The sequence below is a fragment of the Strix aluco genome, chromosome 2 (assembly GCF_031877795.1).
Source record: "Strix aluco isolate bStrAlu1 chromosome 2, bStrAlu1.hap1, whole genome shotgun sequence".
NCBI classification, from domain to species: Eukaryota; Metazoa; Chordata; class Aves; order Strigiformes; family Strigidae; genus Strix; species Strix aluco.
The window spans coordinates 78,260,308-78,288,295 of record NC_133932.1 but is presented as its reverse complement, the minus strand read 5'-3'; the positions used below and the strand labels follow the sequence as shown (position 1 = coordinate 78,288,295).

Here is a 27,988-nt window from a genome sequence, read left to right as displayed (position 1 = left end):
TTGTTAAAGCAAACATTAGTATATGATGCCTTTCCTGCCTGGAATCTGTAACTGTGCATCTCCATTTCAACACTGAGACCTTTTTCTGCCTGTAAAGCTCAGTATCAACAGGTTATTTACAAGATGACCAGTATGACAGGGAAATATCTTTCCTCGATAAGGGACATAATAAACCTTTACAAACACACATGTAAGCCATCTCTAAATAGCAAGCTAATTTTCTATTTTGCTGTTGTGTGCTGTGTCCTTAAACCACCTGAAGAGGTTTCTTAGGGCTGCACCGGGTCCCTGGGAGGTTCTCTGCTAGACCTCAAAGTGGCAGCGTGTGATGAGTTACCGTTCTACAAATTACTGTGTAGCTGGATTTTTATTTTATAACTGTTACAGCTCGTAGGTTTTGAGCTCAGTTTGGCTATTGTGCAATTAACAGATAAAACAGGATGGTTTTTCAAAATACAGTACTAATGCTAGCTGTTATTTGAGGATTCCGTAGAGGTGGGAAACTCCAAGCCAAACTCAGAAATCTGGAGTTGAGCTCTCATAAATGAAGAGTCTGCATTTTTGAGCTTTAAAGAGTTAAAAGCTTTATCAAACTGAAGTAACAAGTGATGACGAAAATAGGTTATACCCAATGACTATACTGCTCTCTCCTAGTTTTGCAAGGTACAAAAATGTCACTAGGTCAAGCTGAGCTCTCTGGGCTGTGTTCTGAGCTGAAATATGTTTTTATGTAAGGTATAATAGAACACATGTGGTTTTGGGGAGGCAGCTGGTTAAAAATGTAGCTTGAGGGTTAGATTGGCTTGGCTGGGTTGGTGGTTGGAGAGTTCTTTGGAGGTTTTGGTGTAGCTTTTAATGAACCTACCTATAGCAGGAGCTTGGAAGCCCAGGGGTAAGTGACACCTGAGTAGCTGCTGATTTGGAGATGGCAATTTAGCAGTGTTCCTTTGTGGCCCTAGCTGTGCATTATTTACAACATGTCTGTTTATTTTTAAGTACTTAATTGCTCATAGTGGCTGGGAGCAGACATCTAAAAAGACTTTTCTTGAAGTGGATTCTAGATTATACAAGCTTTTAAACCTTAGTGTGTATTGGTATAGATACGTACAAAACCCCACAACCCTTTCTTTCCAGAACTGGGAATTAGAGTTGGAATTCTGCATCTGAGTTGAGCAATGGGCTTGATTTGTTTTAGGAAATTACCCCACATGTATTCAATTCAGAGCTGAACGTGGTTCTCTAAGTGATTTTAGTGTGTGTGTGAGAGGAGGTAGTTAAGTTTTTAAACATAGCTGCATAATTAGGTTAGGCTATTACAAGATTTTTATGTGAAATCTGTCCAATTCTGTAGTGTAAAAACAGAGCTGAGTGTGGTTTAATGCTTTTCCAGTTTTTTAATTGCTTGGTACCTTTACTCTTTCTGTATAAAACGCTTGAACAGGGCTTTTTTTCAAGACGGCACATGGCTAAGATTCTGAAACTTAATGCTAACTAATTTTCCCATCATAGCCTTTCCTTCCAGTCTCCATCTGTGGCATAGCTTTTCTGGCTCCTCATATGCATTCAAAACTAGCTTTGTATAAAAGGTGTTTACAAGTTCAGAAGCTTTTCGTCCCTTGCCCCTTCCCCCCCCAGCTAACTGCAAGTATTTAGATTAGCCCCACTGACCCTTAACAAGCACTTTGTTCAATGAATAATATTAACTCAGTGGAGATTTTTTTGTGTGTCCTGTATGACCTTCTTCGGACTATTTGTGGTCCCACAAGCACTTTTGTCAATAGTGTTTGAGAGGAAAGGGACGCAATCTGCTTAACTGTGTGTACTCTGGAGCAGGAGAGTATATTCTGCTGCTTCTGCTATAGCCATCCTTGCTCTTTCCTCTGACAGGATCTAGACTGCAGTACGGTCACTGAAGGTGTAAGAGTCTTGGTGTAAACTTGGCGTAATGACTGGCTGGTAGGTGTGGTTGCAGTTGGTAGAATTCTGTCCTTAACCGTATCTTCCCTCTGTAATGCCTGAAACAGCTTGTACTATCACGTCCTCAGATGAAGAATAATGTACCCCTGCAAAAAAAGAAACCCTCTGGTGGTTCTGGTTGCAGCACATCAGATGATTTGCATTTCAGGTTGTCATTCTGGGTTTTGTTTTTGGAGAGTGAAATGAAAAAACGAAAGAAGCAAAAAACCCCACCAAAACAAAAAAACGAATGAGAGAAAAAACCCTGCGTGTGAAACAGGGCGGAACAGTTGCTTTCCACTGACTCTTCCAGAATAATTAAGAATATCTGTATTGTTCCAGAATAATTTAGTTTATCTGGATTACCTGGGACAGTGTATGCTATGTCTGTCACTAGTGATTGGCATTTAAATGGTTTGTGAAACTGTAGCAGCTTTCTACTCATGAAGCTCGGTCTGAGCTGACATAAGGTAGTGTCTGTGCTCTAAGGCTTTCTTTAACAGGACTTGTGTTGAAATACATTGTTTTTCCTTTATAACATTATAATATCAGTTGCATTACAAATGTGACGTCCTTCCCAGTCCTTGGCTAGTTTCTGCTTTCTGTGATGCAACATGGAAAGTATCTTCAAACTAGATCAGAACTGTGTAGGGAGTGTTCTCATTCCAGTTACTACCAGCCACTGGTACTTCAGAGCCAGTATGAGCTTACAGTAAACTTAAGATAATTGAAAAATTGATAAAATTCTATGTTCACTAGACATAGCGGGGGAAGGGGCAGATGAATTCTTTAATTAATCTCTTTATATAAACATATACTTTCTTATTTTTTGTCCTCCTTTTTAGTGTAGTCAGTATGCATTTTTTTTTCCCCGATCTTCTCACAGGAGAGCCTTTACTTTATTACTTCCTCAGATTGCTGCAATTTCTGAAAATAGTTCTTTTAGGCAGAATTGACAGGTTCCAAGTTCTGGCAGTTGCCAGTCACTGCTGTTTTGTGCTTCCTACTAGACAATATTCAGTATTAAGGCTTTTTACAGTCTTTTTGATTCCAACTGGGTGAGCAAGCGTAGTTCTCCCAGAGCTGTCTGTATTGATTCAACTTTGGTGTGGAATCATTCATGTGTCTGATTATTTTTGTTTACAGTTAACTGTAGCTACCCTTATGTTGTGAATTGACCTACCTGTCTGAATCTCCTTGATACACTTGCAGATCTGTTGTATCATCTATCGTGTTTGCTTAGAAATAGCACATGTATGCTGCTTTTTCCTGACATACCATGCAAAATTGTTAAACTATAGGAGCTGTCTCTGTAGAAGTTGGTTCAGAGCAGAAGTCTTGGAGAAAAGGAGAAAGAGGCCTCTTTTCCTCAGACCGCTGTCAGGGGTTGTGGTAGGGAAGACTGGGAGCTGAACTAGCATCTAAAGTCTGTTCTGCTTTTGCTCTCCATATTGACCCAGTTCTTTACCTGCTTGATGCCCAACAGCTCCCTAGCAGTGAAGGCCTCTCCCCACCCACAGTGTGTACAGACAAATGCATGTGTGCCCTTTTGAGAACTTCTTGGTAGGTATTTCTTGGAACAAGAAGGAAAGAAGATGTTATAATGGAGGGTTTATTAAAAATAATTTATACCTAAGCTAATGACTTTGTATCTGAAGCTTCTGAATTGTTTTTGGTTACCGTTTGTTGGTTTGTGCTTGGGGGAAGGCAGATCTTTATAAGCTTTCATCCACTTGGTGGGGGAATGGAAGGATATGGAAGAGTTTCCTCAAGATGTCAGTATATGAACTGTTTTTATCTTGCTGGAATACTGTAGCAGGAGAAAAATGTTTAACTCCCTCTTTCTTCTGTAGTGTGAAACACTGTGTTCAAGATGGTGCCTTGTAACTTCACATAAACTGTATTCTTCTGTGTATGATCCAAATGAAAAGGTAAGTAATATGGTGCATGTTTTCTCTTTAAGATTTTACTGTATCACTGACACTTGGCTTTTAAAGCTATCCTCTCCCCTGTGCTGCTACTAACAATGGTAGTTCTCCTCGTACAAGTTGTGTATAGTCACTGGTTTAATAGAATGTTTTTCTTCCTTTTTTAAACCAAAAAGGAAGTTGCTTTTGCAGTATACTTCTCAAGTGCATACCTTAAGCTGGATATGTGATTGTGAGCTTGGGAAAGTTTTATACTGGCCTGAACTTGTTATAACTATGAAACGGCTATTAATATTTGGCATGGTGTGGGAGATATAGGCCTGTTGAAACATCTGGGAGCTAGACTAGCCAAAAGCTTTTCATGGAAAGAAGAGTATGCAATAGTGGCAGCATGATTGTTAGATGATCTGATGCAGCAGTGAGAACTTTAGAGCTTGGATAAAGATGGGCCTTTAAGGCCTGCAGAGAATAGTAAATCCTTATCTTGGGATTTGTGCAGTAGCAATCTCAGTTTACGGTTATGAGCCAAGAAAAACTTTTCTTGTGGGAGATTGTCTTGGCATGGCCTCTAAAGTAACACACTTGGAAAAATAATGTGGCTTGAAGGTACGCTAATATTGAAGGGCAAGAATGCTGACAATTCAGGGCTGATAGGCTTGCCCTTATATACCAGGGTAGAAGCAATTAACCAGGAGTGAAACAGTATTAGAAAACAGGGAAAAACAATATGTACCTAGAACTGTGGCTTAAAAAGAAGTCTTCTGAAGAAATCTGTATTCTTAAGGTCCTTGCTTAATCAAGGTCCCCTTCCTTTTCTGAAGGCATAGTTATGTTTAGACAATGTAATTGGGTATTTGGTTTCTCTAATCTAGGAACTATGTCATTCCAGCTAGTGCCTATTACAGATAGTTTAAGCTTTTATGCTTTTTCCATTCATTGCCCCTTCCACTGTCTTTGTAATGACAAGACTTTCATATGAGACCTTTTAAAGCTAATTAGTGGAATAGACATAAAAAAGAAATGCTGCAAGTTACTTCAAAGCAGCATGTGAATTTTTTTTTTTTTACATGCTGGATTTGAGACTCTTGGAGCAAGAGTCCAGTTTCTTCCTGTTAGTGTCTTTATTGCAGAATTAGAAAATTAAAACGAATATCAAATGTTCTTAACATCTTGATTCTGAGAGTCTTGTCTTGCACTGTGACCATACTTGATTAATAAAACAACCCTTATATCCCAAGAACTTAGTTGATGAAGTATTTGAGTCATTAAACTCTTCAGTGCCAAGTATTTGGGAGCTTTGTTTTTATTCCTGCTCAAATCTGTATGCCTAAAAAGCTTCAGGTACCTAGAATGCTGAAATACAGAACAATTTCTGTAAGCATATTGGAAACCTTTCAGTTTTTGCACTGGGTTTTAGACCAGGTCCCCAGCTAAAAAAGCTTTCCAAACAAATTGCTAGCTCTTCTGGTATTCTCACAGTATTTGTACTTATGATAATTGAGCTTGCTTAAAGATGTTTAACATCTGTCTTGTGAGTGGACTGTGCATGTGCCTGTGTACTAGGCAGTGGTATGCATTCCTCAGCAGATTGGGCTGAATTTACCATAGAAGCTTGCTGCAGCTGTTACCTGGAGGGTTTTATCAGTTAATTTCTGTACGTTTTTATCACATGGTAGTATTTTTAAACTGATCATGTGATGCCAGCTCAGCTCTGACTTTGAAGAAACAAATTTGGTCAAGGGCACCTCGAGTATGTCTTTGGAGTAGGGGAGCAAGCAATATATACCCTAGTCTGTCAATAGCAGTTCCTGTTGGGCTTTTGCAGCAAATTAATGACTATGGAGATAACAAACAGTTTCATTGTTGCAGTGGCAATACTTCCTCTCCCTGCAGCCCATATGAAAACTTGCTGTTTGGTGTAGGGGAGGGAGAATAGCTATCAAATGGCTTGGGGTATAGTTTGATAAACCGCACCTGGTATGACTGCAGGCTGCCCCTGAAGGGGAGTCCTGCTGGTTCCCTATCCTGCTTTTTGATTCGGAGTGTGGGAGGCAGAGTAGAACTGCTTGATTAGTGTGGTGAACTGGTGTGTCCTGAAGCTGCATCCCTGCTAGGTCTGCTGCATGGAAAGCAGTAGGGTAAGTGTTTAAAGCAGGATTGTCCCTTTCAGTGGCAGCCTGTATTTACAACCAAGCAGGTGCAGTATCAAAGCACACCTGTGTATTTAGTAGCAAGGCCAGTGACAGCAATAACCCTTAATCCCAGCAATGAGATTTTTATGCTGAGCAACTCTGCTCCTCCCCCACTCTTTCTAAATGGGAAGTTTTTTGTCTAGGGTGTAAGGCTTACTGACTTCTGACAGCTTGTTATCCCCTTCTTAAAGGCACAATAGCAGTATTGAAGGTATATTTACAATATTAAGTGCACTCCAGTGTGAAAGGTGACAGTGAATTTCAGGGGTCTAGTAAACTTGATTTGCTGTTCTGTTGCACTTTGATTGCTGCTTAGTATTGAGTGTGTAACAGTGTCGCCATGGCATTGTAGGATTTTGTCAGGTTCCTCACATAAAGCTCAGCTACAGGAAGGGGCAAGACTAGTCCAACTCAGCAAGCACGCCTGTACAGGGTGGGAGTGTTGGTCTTTTGCCCCCCATGCCCTAGGCAGAGAGGAACCACTCCTCCTTATGCTTGGAATGTCTTTTAAACATCTCCCATAACAGATGAGTATTGTGTTCCAGGTCATCTGTGCTGGTTAGAGGCACTGACCACTGTACCTGCCAGCATGTCTCTTCTCTGGACTTGACTGGCTCCTAGAGCCTCTGTAATTCTAGTTTCTGCACAGTGCATGGTAAGGAGATCCAGGGAATACTGGTGTGAATAGTCAACACCTTTTTCTTCTGAACCTGTGTGTGTGCTAGGTAGATCTAGTATAGCATACTGTTTATGCTATATCATCATTGTTCAATCAGCAGAACCCTTTTAAAAGTAGGTGATCTCAGAGTTACAAGCTCATGAAGAAACCAGGGGTTTAGTGAAAGTGGAGGAGGAAAGAATGCATGTTTCTGGAGGGAGAAAAGCTTGTGTGTCGTTCATCTCAAGATTCTTACTGTTTTTTTCCCTTCAGACTTTTGAGAAACTCCTTATTGCCAACAGAGGAGAGATTGCATGCCGAGTAAGTATGTAGTCTTCTAAGTTTTTTCTTGTTGTAGTTAATTCTTAAACTATTGGTATTTTAAATATTGATAATTGTCACTTCTTATGTGGTAGGTCATCAAAACATGTAAGAAGATGGGGATTAGAACAGTTGCCATACACAGTGATGTTGATGCCAATGCTGTAAGTACTACTTGAATTCAAATGCTAGATGGGATTCTTGGTAGTTCAACAAGGCTTGCAACTCTTATGTAGGCTTGTTGATTACTGTGGGTGGGCATGTTGCTGATTCTGAAGTATCTTTGTGTATGTTCTTTTCCTCCATGTGCTTGAAAGGAGGGGTGATACCAAGAGGGAAGAGGATTGAACAAATAATTAGCATGTTTTTTGTGTGAACTCTTCTGTGTTTTGCTCGTCTAAATGTTACCTTGCTCTTTCCCTAGTTTAGGCTAGACAGTGACACCTGGTAGGTAAGTGTTCCAAGTGTAAGAGTAGCAGTGAAACCTGAATTTTGTTTTGCTGACGTACGCAAAAAAGGCTATGAAAAGCGGATCTTAGGAGATGGTATAGAACTCGGTATAAATTGTTTCTGTGCCTGGTGAATCCAATTCATTGCTTCCTACTTTCCAGAGGAATGCCCTCTCCTACCAGGTGTGCTGAACAGGCCTATTGGAGCTGCTGTTGCATTTGATGAGGATATTGAGGTGCTTTGAATATTCAGCAGCATGGCAGGAAGGTGGTAAAATGGCTATCTAGACAAGTAAGGTACTTGTATAGCTACTCACCTGTTTTCAGGTTTTGTAGTTTCTTGTCTATTTTAAAAATATTTTAAGTTGCTTGTAGGAAGAATAGGAAGATTGTTTCCTTTGTGATATAACAGCAAGTGTAGTCATACTTGTATATCCTTGTTGACTGGAGAGAACATAGTATTATTCCTTGCCTGCAAGAACTGCTATAGCAGAAAGGACTGGGAGTGCCCCCATGTCCTGGAGTAGTTTGTTGAAATCTGGAAGGGAGTTAAAACTGCGCGTAATGATTTAATAGACATCCCTCAGACAAGCTATCAGGAAAAAAAATGTGTATTTTATGCAGAACAGGACTTGTGAATATAGGTGGCGGGTTGCTCAACATTGAAAAACTGAAGCATGGTTGATGGAATCTGTGAAAGTAGTTACAACATGGGTGTTTTCACCGTTAAGTGAAAGGTGAGAACTGTTGGGAGTTTTGGACTTTGACAGCGCTTTTGTCCAAGTCCTTTTGTGGTCCTATTCTTACATGATTGGCTCAGTTCATATAAAAAGGCTGTAGGTAGAGCAAGGGACTGAAACTGGATTTTCTGAGACAGGAAAAATGCCCTACTGCTGGGTTTCTATGCCAAGTAATTCTTTCTGAGGTGAATAAAGAGTATACTTGGTCTGGATTTTAGCTGGTAGCCATAACTGGGAGAGTATAGTAGCTTGTAGGTGCTCAATGGACTGTGAAATGAATTCTTAATGCATGGGTGGCAGACATCATGATAAATTCTAATTCTTTTGGAAGCCAAGGGTTACGTGGATATGAATACAACCTACTCGGCATGATCTGCGATTGCTCTAGTAAAACTGAAGCATGTTGATGGGTACTTGTATTCCATCTTACGTATATGGTATCTGCTGTTAGGATAAATGGATTTGCTGTTTAGCAGCACTGCACAGCCTTGTTCACTGGCAAGAATTCATTCTGAAAGTAGACTTAAGCTGTTTAAAAAAAGAAAACATGTTCTGCCAGTCTAGAACAGACTTGAGAAAATGAATTGATCTTCTCTCCAGTGTGTCTGGATAACTTTGTTTATTGTGTGGACTCTGCTGTGAGCTGGAGACTGTGAAAAAATCTAAAGTAGTAAGTAAAAATCAAGATTGAAGAACCTAATGAGGGAATAAGATTGGCAGGAAAAAGTACAACTCATGACCTTAGGGAAGGGAGTACAAATAGTGCATTACAAAGAGGAAGCTGAAAATATGTCTACTCTGCTTCAGTGTACAGTGCTGTCTTAGCTTTAAAATACAAATAGGGTCTTTAATTTGTAATAGTTCATAAGAGAAAGGAAATCCAAGCTGCCATCTCTGAAATGCATTAATATAGTCATAACAGTTCGTAAAGATAACATGAAGTGTATTAAATGAGACGCTGACATTTTGAGTTCATGGACTAGAGATGAGTCTCAAAATGCTGTAAGGGTGAAATAGTGTCTGCTTAGCTCTTTGGATCCTTAGTTAAAAACCAATCAAACCTATCTGTACAAGGTTAAGCATTAGCTGTGTGCATTGAAGAAGATCCAATTATTTAAAGGAAAATGAGAGAAAGGCTACTTGAAGTGCTGTTCTGTGTGCTTAAAATAGGGTGGTGGTATTAAGTCTAAGCTAGTTTTTTTTTGTCAAATTATACATACGTTGTGTATGCCCATCATACATCCTTCAATCACTACCTTGGGTGCTTACACTGGGAAATAGTTCAACTAATGTCATCTGTCTTAGTGACTTGGATATCTCCAGTTATTCATTGATTGTGGGAATGACCTGGCCATTGCAGTGATGTGTGCGACTGCCAGTTTGGATGGTCTTGGTAGATGAGTTCAGAGGCCAAAGTCTTTGACTGTGTTACTTACGATAAAGTATCAAATCATTTTTGCCCTGTGTTGTTCATTTGTGTTCAGGTTCCATCAACAGCTGCCTCCTTGGTTATACCAGTGGTAGCAAGATCTCAAACACTGAAATCAAACTTGGGAGCTGATGCAACCTGCCAAAGTAACTTCTGTCCTTATGTAGCTAGGCAAAAACTATTTGCTTAGTGGTGGGATGCTGTAGAAGAGTTGTGAATGTCCTCTTGATTTTGTGCTTGACAGGATTAAGCAAGACATCTCTCACTCCTTCAAGACTTGTATTGGAAAGGTAATAAGTATCATAGGCAGCTACCCTGATGATGATGGTCGTTGTACCAAAGGCAGAAATAAATGTAAAGGTATGCAGCCGAACCAGTTGCCCATCTCAAAGCTGTTTCTTTACTAAAAATAGGGGGACCTGGTTTTAAGTGACTAGAGTAGGTCAGGATGGTTTACAAAAATATTTTTATTAAAGTGTTTAGAAATAGGATTAATAGGAGTAGATAACTTTTCTATTTAGAACTTAGAGTAACCTTTGAGATGTAATAATAGCCCCTTATTACATTACCTGTTATCTGTGTAGCTATTTGCTGAAATACAGGTAGCCTGATCTTTTAATACGAATTCATTTTCACAGATATAACTGTAATAGGAGGGCAGACCAGACTGTTACATCTCTCTGGCTTTCCTTTCTCTCATACTGGTTGAAAACAGAACTGAAATTGAACTGATGCAGGGTTCCTTGAGTGTGCTCACTAAATATTTAAGGGGAGGGGAAAAAACCCCAGTCACAAGGTATCTACCAATTCAGGCTCTTCAATAATGGATTCTACTTTATTCCCCATCCAGTGTCATATGCATAAATGACCCAAGTTTCACTGGTGCTTGGGTATATACAGTCTTAAAATCATTGGTCTTTGAATAAAGATACTGTAAGACTCACTAATGAATAATCTTATCCTAGAACTTTATTTTGGAAATTTTTTTTGTTGAATATTCAACTTTTCTTTCACTTTTAAATTAAAAATTCTCCAAAATCCTTGTGGCGTTTACAGTGCTGAATAGAGGTGGTGGGAGTAGCTGAAATACATATAGATTTTCAGTGAAATTACTACTTGTTTTTCAGACTTGGTTTCTGTGGAGCACCATGGCAAGTATCTTGAGTATGCTGTTAGAGCAATATTAATTTTGACATACCTTTCATTAATATATAGAACTAGTAACTAGACTATAACAGTACAACGGAATTTACATTTCAATAAATTAAAGCTTTCCTGTTATGAGCAGAAAGCAGCAGAAAGGGCTGTTAGAAATTGGGAATGTGTCAAAAATTGAACAACCTGTCAAGAGCCAAATAAAGCTTACCTGAAGAAGGAAAATACAAAGAACAAAATATTGTTTTGTGCAAGGATTCCTGAGGGTTAAAATTGTTAAGGTGATAAGGAAGGTAACATTAACCAACCTTAAAAGGAGATGGGTGACTTCAGAGACTTCTGGATGTTTGTGTATTAATGCAAAGTTACAGGTAGCTGGAAATGGTATTAAATGATATTGGATTACTGTCATGACTTCACCCCAGGTAGCAACTAAGCACCGTGCTGCCACTTGCTCACTTCCCCCCTCCCAGTGGGATGGGGAGGAGAATCAGGGGAAAAAAAAAGTAAAAATTGTGGGTTGAGATAAGAATGGTTTAATAACTAAAATAAAATATAATAACAATAAAAGTAATTACAATGAAAAGGAATATAGCAAAGAGAGAGAAATAAAACCCAAGAAAAGACAAGTGATGCACAGTGCAGTTGCTCACCACCTGCTGATCAATGCCTGAGCAGTAATCTGCCCCCGCCGCCCCCCCCCCCCCCCGCCAACTCCCCCCAGTTTATATACTGAGCATGACGTTCTGTGGTATGGAATTTCCCTTTGGCTAGTTTGGGTCAGCTGTCCTGGCCATGCTCTCTCCCAGATTGTTGTGCACCTTCTCGCTGGCAGAGCATGGGAAATGGAAAAATCCTTCATTTAGGGTAAGTGCTACTTAACAACATCACATCAGTGTGTTATCAACATTATTCTCCCACTGAATCCAAAACACAGCACTGTATCAGCTAGTAGGAAGAAAATTAACTTTATTCCAGCCAAAACCAAGACAATTACATTTACCTTTGTGGAGGTGGGAGGGGGTGTGAACTGGGAAAAAAGATTGTCTGAAGTTATTTGTGCAGTGGAAGAGAAGTTGCTGCTTTAACAACTGTCCTGAAGCAAAATAATTGTGCTGACTGGGGAAAACAGCCTGACAAAATGGCTACTGAGACCCCCATAGAGCATACAGTTGCTCATGTGCTACTGAGTATGTTCAGAAAAGTAGGTCATAACAGATGCTTTTAGGGTCTTGAAAATCCTGGCTAATAATTTTTATTACATCTGTTATATTTGAATATATCTACATCTGAAATTGTATGCTGTTCGAAATGCTGATTTTCCCCCCCCCCCCCTTCAGAGTTCAGCTTGCAAAACACTAATTCTTTACACTTGGATAGGTAAAGTGGGGAAGAACTAATAGAATTTGGAAATTTTTTTAATTAAAACATCTGGTGGAATTATTTTTGGGATGAGAAAACAAGCGAAGAAGTTCCGGCTGAACAAGAGTAATCGTATGTACTTTTTCCCCCTGAACTGATTGGAATAGAGGGTTAAGATGAAAGAGCCTCCTCAACCATAAATGTAACACTGATGGTGCAAACATTGTCAAGGAAAGCTAGAGAACTATTGTAATGCCTAATGTAATCAGCTAAAAGTATGATAAATGAAGAACAAGCTTTCACTAATTGGATCTGAACAAAAGAAGGTATAGCATAAAGCAGTGAATGAGATATAATTTTATTTGGCATTTTTTAACACAGCAGGGACTCTATAGCCATACGAAGCAATGAACTATAAATGACTGAAAAAATCCCATGGGAAAGTAATGTAAACTATTAAAACTTTACGGAGTAGTGGACAGTTAGTTATACTTCTTTAATATAGTGGTTTTTTTTCTGTCAGTCACTTAAGACTTCAGGTGTTATTGTATTAAATTGCCTTACACAGACATCTCCAAATGTTTTTAGCTTTTGCAGATCATCTTGTTCTGCTAGATAATATTAAACCAAAAATGATGCAAATGCTTTTATTCATGTAAAGTAATTGCACAGAATTGGGAGCTGATGCAACCTGCCAAAGTAACTTCTGTCCTTATGTAGCTAGGCAAAAACTATTTGCTTAGTGGTGGGATGCTGTAGAAGAGTTGTGAATGTCCTCTTGATTTTGTGCTTGACAGGATTAAGCAAGACATCTCTCACTCCTTCAAGACTTGTAAGTCTTTTGAGTGACAAAACCCAGAAAAAATCAAATGACCTATAAATGAAAGATCTATATTCCTTTCCTAACTTTATTTCTTTTTTTAAGCTTGGAGTCTGAGGCAGTATTTCAGAAGGAAGTTGGGGGAAAATGTGGTTTAGGGAAACTGCAAAGCTGATTAAGTTTGTAAGCTTCTATACCAAGTCTGTATTGAGCTGAATGAATTTGGGTGAATAAGTTGAGCTTTTGGTTGAAACAATGAAAACTTTGAATTTTGCTGAAGACTTCCCTGTAGCCTAATGGGATGCTGTCAGGTTCTTTTGTTCTTAGGAAATCTAGTTGGCAAAAATAAATACTGTGGGGGAATTTGGCATTTAAGTTTTAATCCAAAATAATTGGATTGAAAAATGAAAGTTTATCCAAAACTGAGGAGTATTCTTTACTTGTAACTAACTTACAGATACAGAGGTCTTAAAGTTTGTCCAAACTCTCATTTTTTTGCTGTTTACTTCTTTAAAATATGCAAAGTTTTCTTCCATCATCTGCTACAAAAGTAGAAATTAAGTCATTTTGACAGCTTATTGCCTCCCAATGGCACTTCAGGAGTTTGCACTCAGATAACTTGAGATCTGTTCAAGTACCTATATGAAAAGGAAACTCTAACACTTTAACGTCTTGTTTAAACACATGATTCCCAGACTGTTGTCTAGAGTGTATAGAATGGACTCTGCCTCCATGTACTGTCTGGAGAAATTCACTCTTCAAAAATGGTGTTGTGAGGTGTGCAGAATAGGAACGTGCCAAATCACACCAAGGAAACTTTAGGGTCTGCAGCTGATGTGCTGTTCTTCCCTTTTTACCTTTCTTTTTTCAAAAACAAGATGGCACATTGTGTATTTCTTCACAAGAGATGGTAGAGGTGATGTTACTATCCTGTCCCCTGTTCAGTGAGCTACTGAACAGTTGTGTAAAGCATAAGAGATGTAAGTGGTGGTCATCCTGTGAAGACTCAAATACCTCTATGGAAGGAGTGTGTTTCTGTTCAGAATTTTATCTTGCCTGCCAAGTGTAGTCTGCTTTTTCTTTTCAAAACTGTATTGTTGCTTCTAGGCTGAGTGAATTGGTGGAAGGCACTGTTGATGAGCAAATAATCAGTTTTTAATTAGCTATGAGGAGCAATGCAAGCTTGATCTGCAATTTTTAAAGTTGGCAGGTTCATCAGAGCTCTAGAGTCCTAAAATTTCAGCTTGTTCTTAAGTAACTTTTATTCAGTGATAGGATGATGTGAAATGAATATATGACCTTTGCAGCGGGTCAGACTCCTTTTGTGTAGTGTGGCTAAGCTGAAATGTTGCTTGTGTTGGATTCTGGTTGAAACTGTGACATTGAGTAGGAGAGGAAGGGTGTAGAGTAGAATACTTTAAGCATCATGCTGCAGGCCTTTTCAGGACACTTCCTTGGAGGTGGGAAGTATGCATTGGAAAGAGGGAGTTGAATCCAGATCTTTTGACCTTTGTGGGGAGGGTTATTTAATTACCGAGCTGATTTATTTGAAGGATCAATACATGGATTAAAATTCATTTCTTGGCATAAAGCTCATTTGGGGGAGGTGGTTGTTGTCAGAAGTTGTAATGAATTATCCTTGAGGCAGGAAAATTTTGAAGTCCAGTCAGAGAATTTAGTTGCAACTTAAATGTGGAGGTGCTCAATGCTGTGGAGAGTGAAGCAGTGGTTCTGTGGGTGCTGTTGACTGTCTACATCAGTAGGTAGTGTAGAGTAACAGGAGTGTATCTAGAGTGAAATGGTTCGTGCTGAAGACATGGTGTCCTTGCTGCCTGCCTTTTAGCATCTCTGTTTGATTGGTTCTAGTCTGGTGCCTGCTACTGGTGGTTTGATGTGTTTGCTGGACTGCATCTTTTGGTTGAGTTTTGCCTGGAAGATACTCAGTTCATGTGCTTTGAGACAGCTGTGTGTTGGAGACAAATGTGTCATAAGTGGGGACGACTGAGAGATTAACTTAAAAAAATGCAGTCCTGATTTGAACTTAAATGCTAATGTACACTGAAGCTGCTCTAATTACTTGCATGGTACTGCCCTTCTGGGCCCTTTCTTGCTCTTGCTGCTGAGCTGTTTCAGTGCTCTGAACACACCAGACACCTTATTTGTCAAGTTAGATAACATTTTTTTTTCTACTGATTTAGTATGCTAAAATATTTCAGTGGAATGTCTGACAGGTGCTGAAGCCATGTATTGGAAGCACGATGAGTTGGGAGTAGGTCAGCCATCAGTTAAACTGACTTCTGTTGCCTTGCCGGCTGCAATGCTCTGACACTGTACCCAGAGCTCTGGGGTTTGGAGAGGTGTACAGGTACCTCAGTGATCAACCTCAAAGTTTAAGCAGGACTGAAGTCACTCAGCTTCACTTGTTCTGAAGACTTGCCTCTCTTTTCTTGGGAGGCAGGGGAAGAGCCGGCAGCTCCTTCCTTTGAAGCCACAAGTGTTTGCAGAGGACACCACTTGAAATACTTGAAATACTGTCATTGGCAGCTCTGAATCAATGGCTCCTGCTGCCATACTGCTGGCTCGAACTTACTGTGCTTACTGCAGTGAATTGCCCCAAGGAACCAAGTGGGTGTACACCTGTTATATTCTGTTTTGCTTGTGCTAACATCTCAACCTTTCCAGAGGTGGTGGTGGAAAGTGCTGTATGTAGAAATTTTTATGCAATTAAACATGGTCAGTGTGACCAAAAAAGATAGTTGTACCATGCTCATCTGTGAGAGGTGCTGCAGTGTCATGGTTTCCTGCTGCCTCACCCCCTTGGAGACGAGAACAAAAGGTCCTTGGACCCCTTCTCCTTTGAGGCTTTCTGAGTATCCTGTCTTTCCTGACTTTGGCCTTCACCCAGGTCTTCAGCAGCAACTGTTTCATTGTGCAGATTTACATCTGTTTCTCCTGTGGTTTATATTGTCCCGGCTGTACTATTTCTTATTAACTGTGGCTGTGGAGATTCAAGGATGATGTTTTGAGGCAGTATTCTTGAGCACTGATATCTGGTAATACTATCTCATTTCTTGTCTGTGTGGGTGTAAATACTGGTCAGCAGGCCCTGGACTGAATTTCCTTTTGCTATTAGGACGACTTCTAGACAGAGATGGACCTGAGGTAGATTTTTTGTAAAGTCTGTGCTGCCTACTAAGAGTAGTTCTCTCCCCTTTTTACCTTCCTATCTTTTGTGTATCTGCCACTTGTGTTGGCACTATGACATGTGCAGTCTTTTGTTAAATGGATACAGGCTGCTTATCTGTCTGAGATTTGGCCCAGCCTTGGTGCAAAGGCAGGTCTGACTTGGAGCCGGGGGAGCTTCAAGAAGCTTCTCACAGGGGCCATTGGTGTAGCCACCTCCCCTGCTACCAAAAAACTGCTGCCACTCACTCAAACCAGGACACCGTCTTTGATATGACTGGCTCCAAGGATGAAAAAGAGCGGTGGATGACAATTACCTTGGCTCTTCCAGGGCTCTTACAGGTGTCCTGTAGTATCTTAGCAGCTGAATTTGAGGCAGTTGACCTAGCTAAACTACAAAGTGAATGAAAAATTGGATCAGCTCTTTAGAGGTCTCATCCAACCTCAGTTATTGTTCACTTTTGTTTATTGTTTTTTTAAAAACCCATGGGATGGGAACTAATTTTATGCAAGTAAAGCAAAACAGACTAAGTTAATTTGTATTATGTTGTCAAATGGGCAAATACATGATTAGTCAATAGTCTTTGGCTGTACAGTGTGAAAGAAATAATCTATCTCTTTCACCATTTATGGCATCATATTTGATGAGAAAAGGAATGCCTCTTCACATATAACTTGAATGCTTATTATGGAAGTATGACCTGTTTCTTTACCTGTGGGATTTTTTTTTTTTTCTAAATTGCTTGTCACCCGTGGCTGAACTATCAGGTTCAGATTTGGGGAAGCTTTCTTTCAGTGAGGATTTTCCTTGGCATATACAATTACCAAAATACTCGTGATTCTGAAAAGGTAAAAAAAAATAATGATGAGAGCACATATAAGTCTCTAGTTGTCTCTCAATTATAATAAAAGTTGAGTGTAAAATTTGAAGAATAATGTGTAGAAAGTTAAATAATAGTTCTTGTTTATGACACTTTCCTACATAATTTTGCTGATCTTGTGCTTAACACTTTTCAATTTTGCATATGGTGCTTTAACTGTTTGAAAGCTTTTCAGCTCAACTTTTGAGTGGTGGTTTTGTTCCAATACGCACAGCTGTTGTTCTTAATTAGCTCTTCTGGATGCTACTACTGGTTCAGTATTGAAACTGTCAGTCTCCTAGAAATGCTTCTGAACCCAGGAAAAAGTTAATTTGCTGAGCCTGATTTTTGTTTGGCTTGTTTTTGCTTTATAAGTGAAGGAGTTTGTCTTGAAGAAGAACTAACAGAACAAATGTATTGTGTGGTGGCTGCTGGTGACTACATCTCCCTGCTGTTTCAGAATTTATTTTGTTTTTCTTAAAGGCTTTTCCTGAACATAACAAAGGTGGTTATATTGCTTGGATAATGTTTGTGCTTTGTGGAGGTGAGAAGCCGGTACTTTGAATGTGTTGGAAACTAACAGGAATTCAGTCCTCAGCTTCTGAAAAAAAAAAAAAAGGGGGGGGGGGAGGGTGTGAGAGTGAAAAGAACCCCTGTGATAACAAGTTTTAAGTACTATGTTCTTCTGGCATAAGGGCCCTGGCAGTTCTGCTGCCTGGTGCAGTGAAGGCTTGGTGCTGGAAGCCTGCCTGGCTTGGCCTGCCTGTTGGCATCTTCCTAGGCCTCTCACTCATGCTGTCAGAAAGGATCCCAAATGCCTTTGAATGTGGATGACTTAGTACTTGTTGCTCGTATGTTTTTAGGGGCTGAAAACCGTTTGTCTGGGAGGGAAGGGACAGTGGTTGAGGAGTTGCCTTTGAGCACTGTTGCCTGATAAGGCCTGACCCCAGTGTCCCGAACCTTTCTTTTTGTAAAGGAGAATGAAATGCAGAATGGTTGGGCTTGGGCAGCCCCACTGTCTGCCACAGTGACCTGCTGCTGGGACTTGAGAAACCATAGCTGTTCCTTTGTTTCTTCTCTTACACTTTCAGCAAGGTACTGCTTTTCTTGCTCCTCACTTGTAAGATTGATTGAAACTGTGAACTATTTACATATTTGTGGTGTTTACCTTGTTAAGCATAGCAAAATTTTTGAGAACTGTGGAAACCACTGTAACATCTCTGTACTTTTGGTTTGAGAAGCCGTTTTTTATGCTGTATGTAATACTCGATAAATTCAGTAGTTGGTGATTCTCTATTCAGTAATTAAATGCTGAATTCAAAGGTGTAATTTTACAAGACCTCAGTACTAATATGGACTTTGCTATTGTGTTTTGTCATTTTAATGATAATGTTCTTTCATATTTTTTAGATCAATGTTAGCTTTTATTTGGTAAATATATTTTTATAAATATTGGTAAATATTTTATTTGATAAATATTTTGGAGTATGTAGAAGATATGTAGCTACCTCAAATATGTCCCTGTAAATATAAAGTTATGACTATAATGTGGAGGAGATTTTAGCTGTATGAATGTTGGGTTTTTTCCAATAACCTGAATTTTAATAGTAAATCTGACTTTATTTTTCTTGTGATACAGTTACAGTTGAAGGGTATTTTGTATTCCATTTTTGCTCGCTGAATGGTTTGCAGTGTTTTTAGAATCAGCCTTGAATATGGGTTAAATTGAGCCTGAAGTTTTGTCATGTGCTTCTTGTTCAGTATCTGTGGAGCTGAAGATTGACAGATAAACTTGTAGACTGAGCTCTGCAGTAGTGACACTTGTTGACAGCAGTTTCCCATTTACTTTTTTTTTTCTTTAGAGGAAATACTGTAATTCTACTGCAAGTTAACTTCAATAACTTAAAAGAAATATGTAGTTTTTACATCTTAAGGTGTACAACTCAATATTCACCCAATAGTAAAGTTTGTTTCTGTGCTAGTTTTTCCCTCTTTCTGCAGAGAATTTTCTTTTAAAACTTAGAGAACAAAAGTAAGCGTGTGTGGTTTTTCTATGCGAATTAATTCTGAAAGCTAATTTTTAAAAATTAGGCTAATGAGATTGAAGAAGTGATACTGCTGTGTTAAAATTTTTTTTGTAAAGCAATTGTCATAGCCATAACATAAAGAAATTTAAACAAAGTTTTTGATTTGAAGATATGCCTTTTAAAGAAAGGCTTCCAACTGCTAGAATGTCATATTTCCATCAGCTGAAGTAAAGCATACAATCACTGTTACAGTTTTCTGCCCTCAGATTTTTGGGAGTAAAGCTAACACATTAGCTATTGTTGTAAATTCATTTTGCAGACATGCATGCCTGTGTGTTCTCTGCACCAATATTCTTTCTGCAGAAGAAATTTGAATTGTATGACTTCCAAGCAGTTAAGCCAATGGTGGCCTTCTCAAGGTGCAGTCAGATCATATGCTCTTTAAGAAATTAGAGGTGTGGTAAGTGTGGGATGAAGGTGGCTGTTTGTTTGTAAGTTAAAATGAAAATTTAACCCATTTCTATATGAAGTTCATCATGGAATGACCTTTCTAAAATTTTGTAGCTTTGAAGCATTTTTGAAGTGGTATTTTCTGGTCCGAGTTGCTGGTTTCCTCTCTGTCTTAAGTGATCCACTTCTGTAAACTAAAACAGCGTTTTTAGTTTATTTGTTCCCTCCTAGCAGGCCTTTCCTAAATCGAGGAAGGAGAGCACTGGGGTTGTGTTCAGTGGAGAAAAAAAAAAAACCATTCTGGTTTTGCTCATAATTTTGCCCTGCTTGATGTGCTAGAGATACTAGGTTATGTTTTATTTTCAGACTTTTTGGTTCTTGAGGGGGAAAAATGCTTCAAGTTCTGATGTCCGAGCATGTGGTGTTTAACCTTTCTGGGCCAAATTGTTGTAGAATCACTTCTCTAGCATGCTAAGTATGATAGTTAAGGTTGATAACGTAAATTTGATAAGCCAACATTAATGTAGATTGTGCCAAAGAGGTGATGGGTGTTGGTCACAGACTTGGGAGTGAGAAATCTGTGTTCATGTGTAGAGTAGAAGCTGGCTTTTGTTCGGGTGGGTATTTTGACAGGAAGCTTGTGAAGAACTCTTGGCCTTTGAATTTTGTTAGTGATCCACAGCTGCTCTGAAAGGTAGACTTCAGATAGTGTTGCGTGTCAGGTAGGTAGTGCAGCCACACCTAAACGATTTCATTCAGGGTTCTTATGGAGCTTTGCATTTCTGTTATATTTGCATTTACATATATTTTAGAGCATGTACTCTTGAGTTTTTCCTTGAAAAATGTTATGCTAATATTATCTGAACAGGAGCCTGTAAGTTGCTCCATGTCCTGTGTAGCCCCACAGGAGAGTACTTTGAAATAGGACAAGGGTTTCATTGTGAGTGTATGATCATATTTCAAACAGTCTGGGGCAGCGGAGGTGCAAGAAAGTGTATGTGAGGGTTCCTGCCAAGTTCAAGCTCAGTTGTGTGGGCAGGCAGTCGGATGCTGCACCAGCTGCCTGTAGCGGTATCATCCATACTTGCAAGGGAGCGCTCTGCTGCTCTGATTTGCACTGGGTGTTTAAAGTGTATTCAGCCAGAAAAACAGTGGAATGGTAGAATACGCATCTTTGTACTTACTTTCTTTATTCTTTTGATGCCTGCTCTTTGTTTTTATAGTGCTGCCTGTTCAATTTTTGGTCCTCAGACTGTTTTTTCTTCTCCCTGGTAGTAACTAGCCGAACCACACGTGGTTGTGGAATTCACTCACACTTTTCCCCTATATTGTTTCAGTCTTGTTTTCCTCTTCTCCCTCATCTGTTCCATCAGTGATTGATCATGTTGTTCAATGTAAGGTGTGTCGTCATGCAAGTTTACTGGTGGTGAATGATCTACTTTGGGCAAGAAAATTGAGTGTGTTACAAACCTAGGAGATGGTGGTATGTGTTGTTCCTTCCCCATTCCTTAGCATAAAGAAGGCGGCCTAAATTCTGCACTAACTCCTGGGCATTTATCTATTTTTATTTATGTGTCTAATTGGACTGAGAGAGCTGGAAGGATGATACTAATTTGGAAGTAGGGAAAGAGGTGATCTTTTCTGAGAAAGCAGCTCTTACTAAGTTTTTATTTCACGTCTGGACTGATTTCCGCCCCCTCCCCCTGGCTATTTATCGAAGCTATTTATCGATTGCTTTTATGAGTATCTTCTTTCTGTCATGGAAAAAACAAACTTTGCCAATGTTAATGAGTTTCAAAGCTAGCATTACTTCTTTCAGAGCTCTGAATGCATTTATATTGTTTGAGCAGAAGGATGCTTAAATCATGAAACTGAACTTTGAAACTTTAGATGGGTTTATTAATTTTCTTAAATTAATGAAACTTACCTGTCCTTTTCCTCCCCTCTAAAGAACCTAGATTTTTTTCCTCACTTGAACCCTCAAGATGAATTGCCTTGGTTTCAGCATGTCCTTTTCTGCCAGCCTGTATATACATGGTAAAATATATGAATATTTGACATTTACCGTGTTAAAACAAAAAGCCAACAAAATTCATGAAAATCTCCGAGAGCTGCATCTTACCCAGGTGGCCTGCTGTTTGAAATATGACTCCTGGTGTGTATTGTACTCTTAGCCCTAGGATTCAGTAATGAGATTGAGTGGTATCTTGCGTGAGCAATTCTGGATGATTGACAGTGAGGTGATGTGAATCATCATTTATCAGGATATTATCATGCCTACCCTTGATAATTTCTCCCTGCTGTCTGGGGAGGTGGTGAAGACAGATAGGACTTTGTGATGTCAAAGTAATTAGTGTGTGTTGGTTTCCAGCTGAACAAACTGGAAACTAATGATCAGGTAAATGAAGATGAAGTGCATTAGTGTAAGGATGAAGGTGCAAGGACCTTGGGGAAGAGCTTATCAAAATTTCATGGGGGTTATTTGAATATCTTACAATTTGTGCAGTTGCAAGCAATATTTAAAACTACTAAAGGATACTTCTGCAACAGTCTATTTACATGTCCTTTGTTGATACCTCTTCTAGTGAGAGGGTCAGCACTACTGTTAAGGACATCAGACTCTCTGCTGTAAAGACTAGGAACTCCTTGTGATTTTCATGAAATCAGAGTAGTGAATTTCCAGCTAATGACAGCAATTTGAGTTAAATAATGTTAAGGAATCCCAGTATACACTGAAAAGGTTGAGTTTTCCAGTGATTCTTCCCATTTTTAAGAAGGGAAATGACCATAATGTGGCTTCTGTATATTTGACCTGTGACTGGCTCTTTTTATTCTTAAAACATTTTAATATTGCTTGGTGCATATGTAAGTATCTTAAAATATATGGACTTTATATTATAATCTGTGATGCTGCAGCAGGCTTTTAACAAGCACGGTAGTTTCTTGGTGCAAGTTTTGAAAATTTTATGCATGGGTCCTTACTGAAATGCTTTTATAACCTGAAAAAACCCTTTTGTGTAGGTGTGTACAGTTATGCCAGTGTTTCAAATGATGCTTAATGCACAAGATCACATAATATAATTAATTGCCATACCAACAGCAAGTGATCTGTGTGTTTCTGTAGTTAATTTTATCATATGTGATTAGATATTGCTAATTGTAATTAACTGATTGGAAAGCTATCTGTTTTACATGCTTGCTTTTCAATTATTAAAATGGTAATTTACTCATTGTCATTTATCAGTAAACTTGTATTAATATGCCAGTCTCCCGGATACCTCCCAGAATAACATACTTGTGACAGCAAAGTTTTATAATTAAAGCCTCATGGCAAAACTACTCTTTCAGCTAATTTTTATGTATACAGCTTTCCTCTTTTTATTTCAGTTGCTTCTTTGGTGAAAGTGAGTGGGCTAGAATCTCTGGCAGGAATTTGTCCATATTAATATGGCTCATCAGAGACATTATATTTAATTGGAGAGCCTGCGGTATAGTCGCAGGAGGCTGAAGGGAATTATTTAGCATTAGCAGTGGCTCGTCTGGGAGTTGTGCACTAATCAAGGAGCTTGTGTGTTAACTGTAGGGATGATGGGAGTTATGACGATTATGACATGTGAGCACATGTCTGTATGAGAACTGGACAGGCAATGAGTTAATCAAGAAATATATTAAATGGCTCCCATGCTGCTTCATTATTACTCTGTAGAGTGTCTGTCAGATTGTGTACTTTTACAAAAAATAAAATGAAATTCAACAAATAGATGTTTTTGCAGGTAAAGTTAATACCAGATTTTTAACAAAGAACCTCTTCTTCCTGCTTTTTTTGAAGTATGTGCTTTTAACTGCTGTGTTGATAAAGAATAGGTGAATACTTAGTCTGAAAAATGCATTTAAACCACTTAAACGCGTTCCTCTTCAGTCTGCACTTTTTGTATTTTGTCAAATGTTTGCTTTCAGTAAATATTATTTCCCACTTCCAAGTAGATATTTTTAACATCTTTAAACTTTCACATAAAGAATACCTTGCTAAAATATACAATTTATTTTTATAAAATGTTAGCAACTTAGCTTCAGGGAAATAAAAATACTAATCTTTTCCACCACCAGGATGCCCCAAGCCTTGCCAAGAAAAAAACCAAACCCAACATCCCTTAACTGTATTGCATGGACTATTTATATGCCAGGTAGACACATTTCGTGCCCAGCATGGTTAGAGGCATCCATTTTGTATCCATCATGAGTTTATCAGTTATGCTGAAAAAGTCCATGTTTAGAGGAAATGGAACTAATAAACTAAGCTCACTTAAAAAAATGTTGTGTAAACCCATAAACCAACTGAATTATATCTGTAGGCAAACTTACCCCAGAGCTGCTGAACAGGTGAGTGTGTGCACTTTTCCTGCTATTGTAAGCACTGCCAAATTTAATAAAACTTTCTACCAAACTGTAACCTTCATGTATTAACTTAATTAATGCAGTATCATGTCTAGTACCCAAAGTGTTAACCTGTAGGAGGTTGTTATTGAAATCCATTATCTGTGGAGTCAGTATTAGTGGTCAGCAGCAGCAGAAGTAAAACTGCAAGTAAGACCCTCCCTTGGGTGCTGTGAGCTCAGCAGGTTAAACTGTCAAAGCTTCTTAAAGGACGGATAGTTAAACCCCCTGGAGTTATAGGTAAACCAATCATTTGCTGTCAGCAGGAAATATGACTTTATTTAGCGGGTTGGAGGGAGGAAAAAACCCAAACCTAAATGCTAACAGGAAAGAGGATTTAGAAGGAGCCGTTGTGTGAGTGTGTGAGTTGCTGTGCTATGTAGATTATATGCAACTTGCAAAGATTTTTTTTTTTAAATTCCAGGCGTTTTTAAAACAGAAATTTATTTATATAGAAGTTTACTCTGATGTCTTATAAAACTATACATATAGTTGAGCTACTTTATTAAACCTATGAGTATTATCTATATTTTGTGAGGAATGCGTAAGTTTGTACCTTTCTTAAAAATGGAAACAGTTGTCACCTTACAGAAATAGGTTGTTTCTTTCCCTTGGTGTTGCGCAGGTATTGCTTATATAGAATGTAATTGTCTCTTTACCATGCTAAATATATTTAGCATTGACCAAGTGCAGTATATTTAAGATCTAAATATATATTTATTAGAATTTTTATGTATAGACCATAACTATTTATGATACTGTAATAGTGGTATTTCCCATATTTTCTAGTTTTTACTTTGTCTTCAGAGCTGAAGATTAGGAGCATTTGACTTTGCACTTCTTAAATTCTTGTGTCAAAAAGGAGAATCCCAGAAGTGATAGTTTGTTATAGAAGGGTGTGAATTAGGTGTGGGAGTAGACCTGAGCCTTGCTATAGTTTTGTTTATTGGAACATGAACTTAAACTCTTGGTGGGGGGAACTTCATAGTGGCCTGTGAAGAATGCGCTTTTATGTATCAAGACACCTGGTTCCTCAATACATGCACTGGTTTTGGACTAAATCTGCTCAATGTGTTGAAATAACATTGTCGTAAGATTAATGAAATGCAGTAGAGGCTTAAGATTCTGCTTGTTGTCCTTGAGTTATCTTCAGATGGAAAAGTGTGTGTCATAGGAAATCATCTTTGAGGTGGAAATGTTGTCAGGGAAAACACACAATACCTAAAAAATTAAGGATTTTCCTAGGGTCATGCTAAAAACAAAATCTCTACAATTTGAGGTGTAGCTATGGCAGAACTGAGGGCTGTAAGAAAAAAAACTTGATAAAAATATTGTTGTCAGATGATCTGGAAAAGGATGGGACCACATGAAGTCTCGTGTCAACATCCATGGTTGGATTGTCCAGTACTGGTATTAACTGTGTGAAAATCGTATTTAGACGGTGCAGGTTTTCTTGTCTGTTCCTGCCCATTTGTTAGATGGTGCAGAGACCTTACAGATTTGGTGAGCCAGCTGCTTGTCTGTACAACCATTTTCAAGTGTATGGATGTACTGTGTAACACGAGATATGTACTTCTTCGCTTAATGTATGGGTAATATGTTTGGCATTGTAGAATTTAAATTAAGAATTTAAGGACAGAATGGAGCTTAGTACAGTAGTCTAATGAGCAACAAATACCTTTTAAAAAAGCATTATACCATATGGTGAAACTGAGAAATAAGTAGTTTTTCTGCCCAGTTTAAGATTTTTCTCTGCAGCAAAAATAGTCTTGTGCCATGTCGAGCAGTCAACTCTGGAACTCTTCATCCTGTAACTTAGTTCTGCTGATCTGCTTTTTGTTTTTTCCCTTTGCAGGTCAATGGCCCTGGCTGTTATCTAGTTTGATCCTCCTTTATGGAGTATGCTTTTTCCCATATAATTCTTCACGTACTTGACATTGGGGTCTTCTATGATTACTTTTACCTAGTACTATGCAAAATCTGCTTAAATTTTCTTTGAATACAGGATTGCAAATACTGGCAGACTCTGAGACCCTTATTTTAGAATGTAAGTTAGGGCTAGCAGTTTGTGGTGGGTTGACTCTGTTTTATAACAAATGCAGCTCTGTACTTTTTTACTATGTTTGTTGTAACAGGACCAAGTGACTGTCAAACAGATGGCATAGAAGTGATTACACTTTTAGCATGTGCAGGGATGATTTCTTGCTGAAAATCATATTTTTTTAAAAAGTCTTTTCTGAAAAGTTACTTGATAAGTAGATCTCATGGGATTTCTGACTTACTGTGTTCTGTGAGTTCCCACAGCAAGCATGCCTGGTACTTTGTCTCCATTACAGAGTTTTTATAGTCTTCATCTTGACATCTGCCTCTTGGAATCTTGAAGCCGACTTGTCTTTCAAAAGAAGACTTTTGAGGGTAGAAAACTTAGGATGGGTTTTATATAGAAGACTGTTATCTTCAAAGTTGTGCTGTAATGTAATGAATAATGTGAATACGCTTTCAGAAAAGTAATTTTCCTGTAGTACTAACAATTTTATTGAAAAACTAACAAAGCATAATTTTTAAGAAATCTGAATATTCACATTAATGGAATTTTGAAGGAAAATGCCCTACTTTTGTGAATGTCATGTAATAAAGTGAATATTTAATAAGGCATTTGTAACTATTCCAGATTCCATTCATCATAAAACATAATCTTATACTGGGCATGATGATAATTTTGAGGTTTCGTGACTGAATTGCTGTGGTCTATTATAGGTACTACTTTAGTACTTAACCTTAGTGGAAAAACCCCACTCACTAGTACCCAAAAGTGGTTAAGGGGTGTGTTTTTTATGTCTATGCAATACGTAAGTATCATAGAAAATACATAAGGACATTTTTTTTGTGTTTTAAAGACCTGCACTGAAAGTTTTTCATCCTTAAGGTATTCTGCATTCACCCACAACCTGGTTTTTTTTTGAATTTTTCTTTTACGAATTATTTGACATTTTAGATCTGATTTCATATTATGTCTAAATTTCTCGAAGTCTAAAACATTTCTGAAAGGACTGTTTGTTCTCTCCTGTCTCCTCTCATGTGTTCACTGTATTGGATCCAATGATCATGTGTCTGGGAGATGATTTAACTTGCTGATCTGACAGAAGGTTAACTTTCCCTCCCCTTAGATTACTTTTCCACTGGGTTTGTTCAGTTCATTGATCTGTCTCAGCAGCACTGTAATTGCTAGAGCTGAATGTGGAGGAGAGTTAGGGGTGGGATCACCCTTTGAGTGGCAACCTGTATTTGCATAAAGTGGGGCTTACTGTGAAACTTCATTCAAGTCTCTATGGTTCATTTTGGGCCAGAAGTTAGTGAACATTGGGAAAAACTTAATTTACTGTAGGGACTGTATCTTGCATTTTTCGATTTTTTTTTTTTTTTTTTTTTTTAATGTTAGTCTTCTAGCTACTGCTCCAGAATGGTGCCTTGAGCTGATGTCCATACTTCCCCTTTCACCTTTGTCTTAAATATTGTTGTGTGGTTGAAATGCTGTGAATTCACCTTGCTGTTGCTGTGGGCTGTTCTCTCAACCCTGGAACTGGTTTCGGGGATCCCTGACTTGACTACCATCTTTGGATGCTGGAAGCAATTTCTGCAGTCAATCCATCTGCAGGCAGGCAGATTTGGAGATTAGATGGGAACCTGTTGTGTACTGTGTTCATCCATCTGAAAGAGGAACTCTGAATTCAGCTGAAAACATTAGATAGGAGCATGCTACCGATGCATACTATGTGTTGCTTTTGTAATGTGGCTGAGTTTAAGCTACTTTTCCTGAATCCCATATGTCTTCTGGGATGTCTAGCTCAATTAAGAGCTAAGCCTCTACTATATGAAGTTCTGTAGTTGGCTACCCTTGAACCATGTGATACTGTTTTCTAGACCTGTCTAACTACTAGTTTTCCCATCTCCCACATGTCTTACTCATTTAGAAAGCAAAACAAAGAAACATGCATTAAATGCATTCCCTGGTGAGCTTGTTTTT

At 38.6% G+C, this 27,988-nt stretch overlaps 1 protein-coding gene across 4 annotated transcripts in view; it reads left to right on the top strand.

Annotated features, from left to right (window-relative positions):
* Nucleotides 1-27,988, top strand: part of PCCA (propionyl-CoA carboxylase subunit alpha) — a 289,977-nt gene that overhangs the window by 4,226 nt on the left and 257,763 nt on the right. For 3 of the 4 annotated variants that reach the window (XM_074815376.1, XM_074815378.1, XM_074815377.1), the window contains exons 1-2: nucleotides 7,006-7,055; nucleotides 7,151-7,219. Coding sequence is in view for 1 of the 4 variants with exons in the window: in XM_074815375.1 (XP_074671476.1) it covers nucleotides 3,810-3,887; nucleotides 7,008-7,055; nucleotides 7,151-7,219 (195 nt within the window). In the remaining 3 variants the exon portion in view is untranslated. Of the gene's footprint in view, nucleotides 1-3,809; nucleotides 3,888-7,005; nucleotides 7,056-7,150; nucleotides 7,220-27,988 lie in introns of those variants that run through there. The other variant, XM_074815375.1, reaches the window with a different exon arrangement.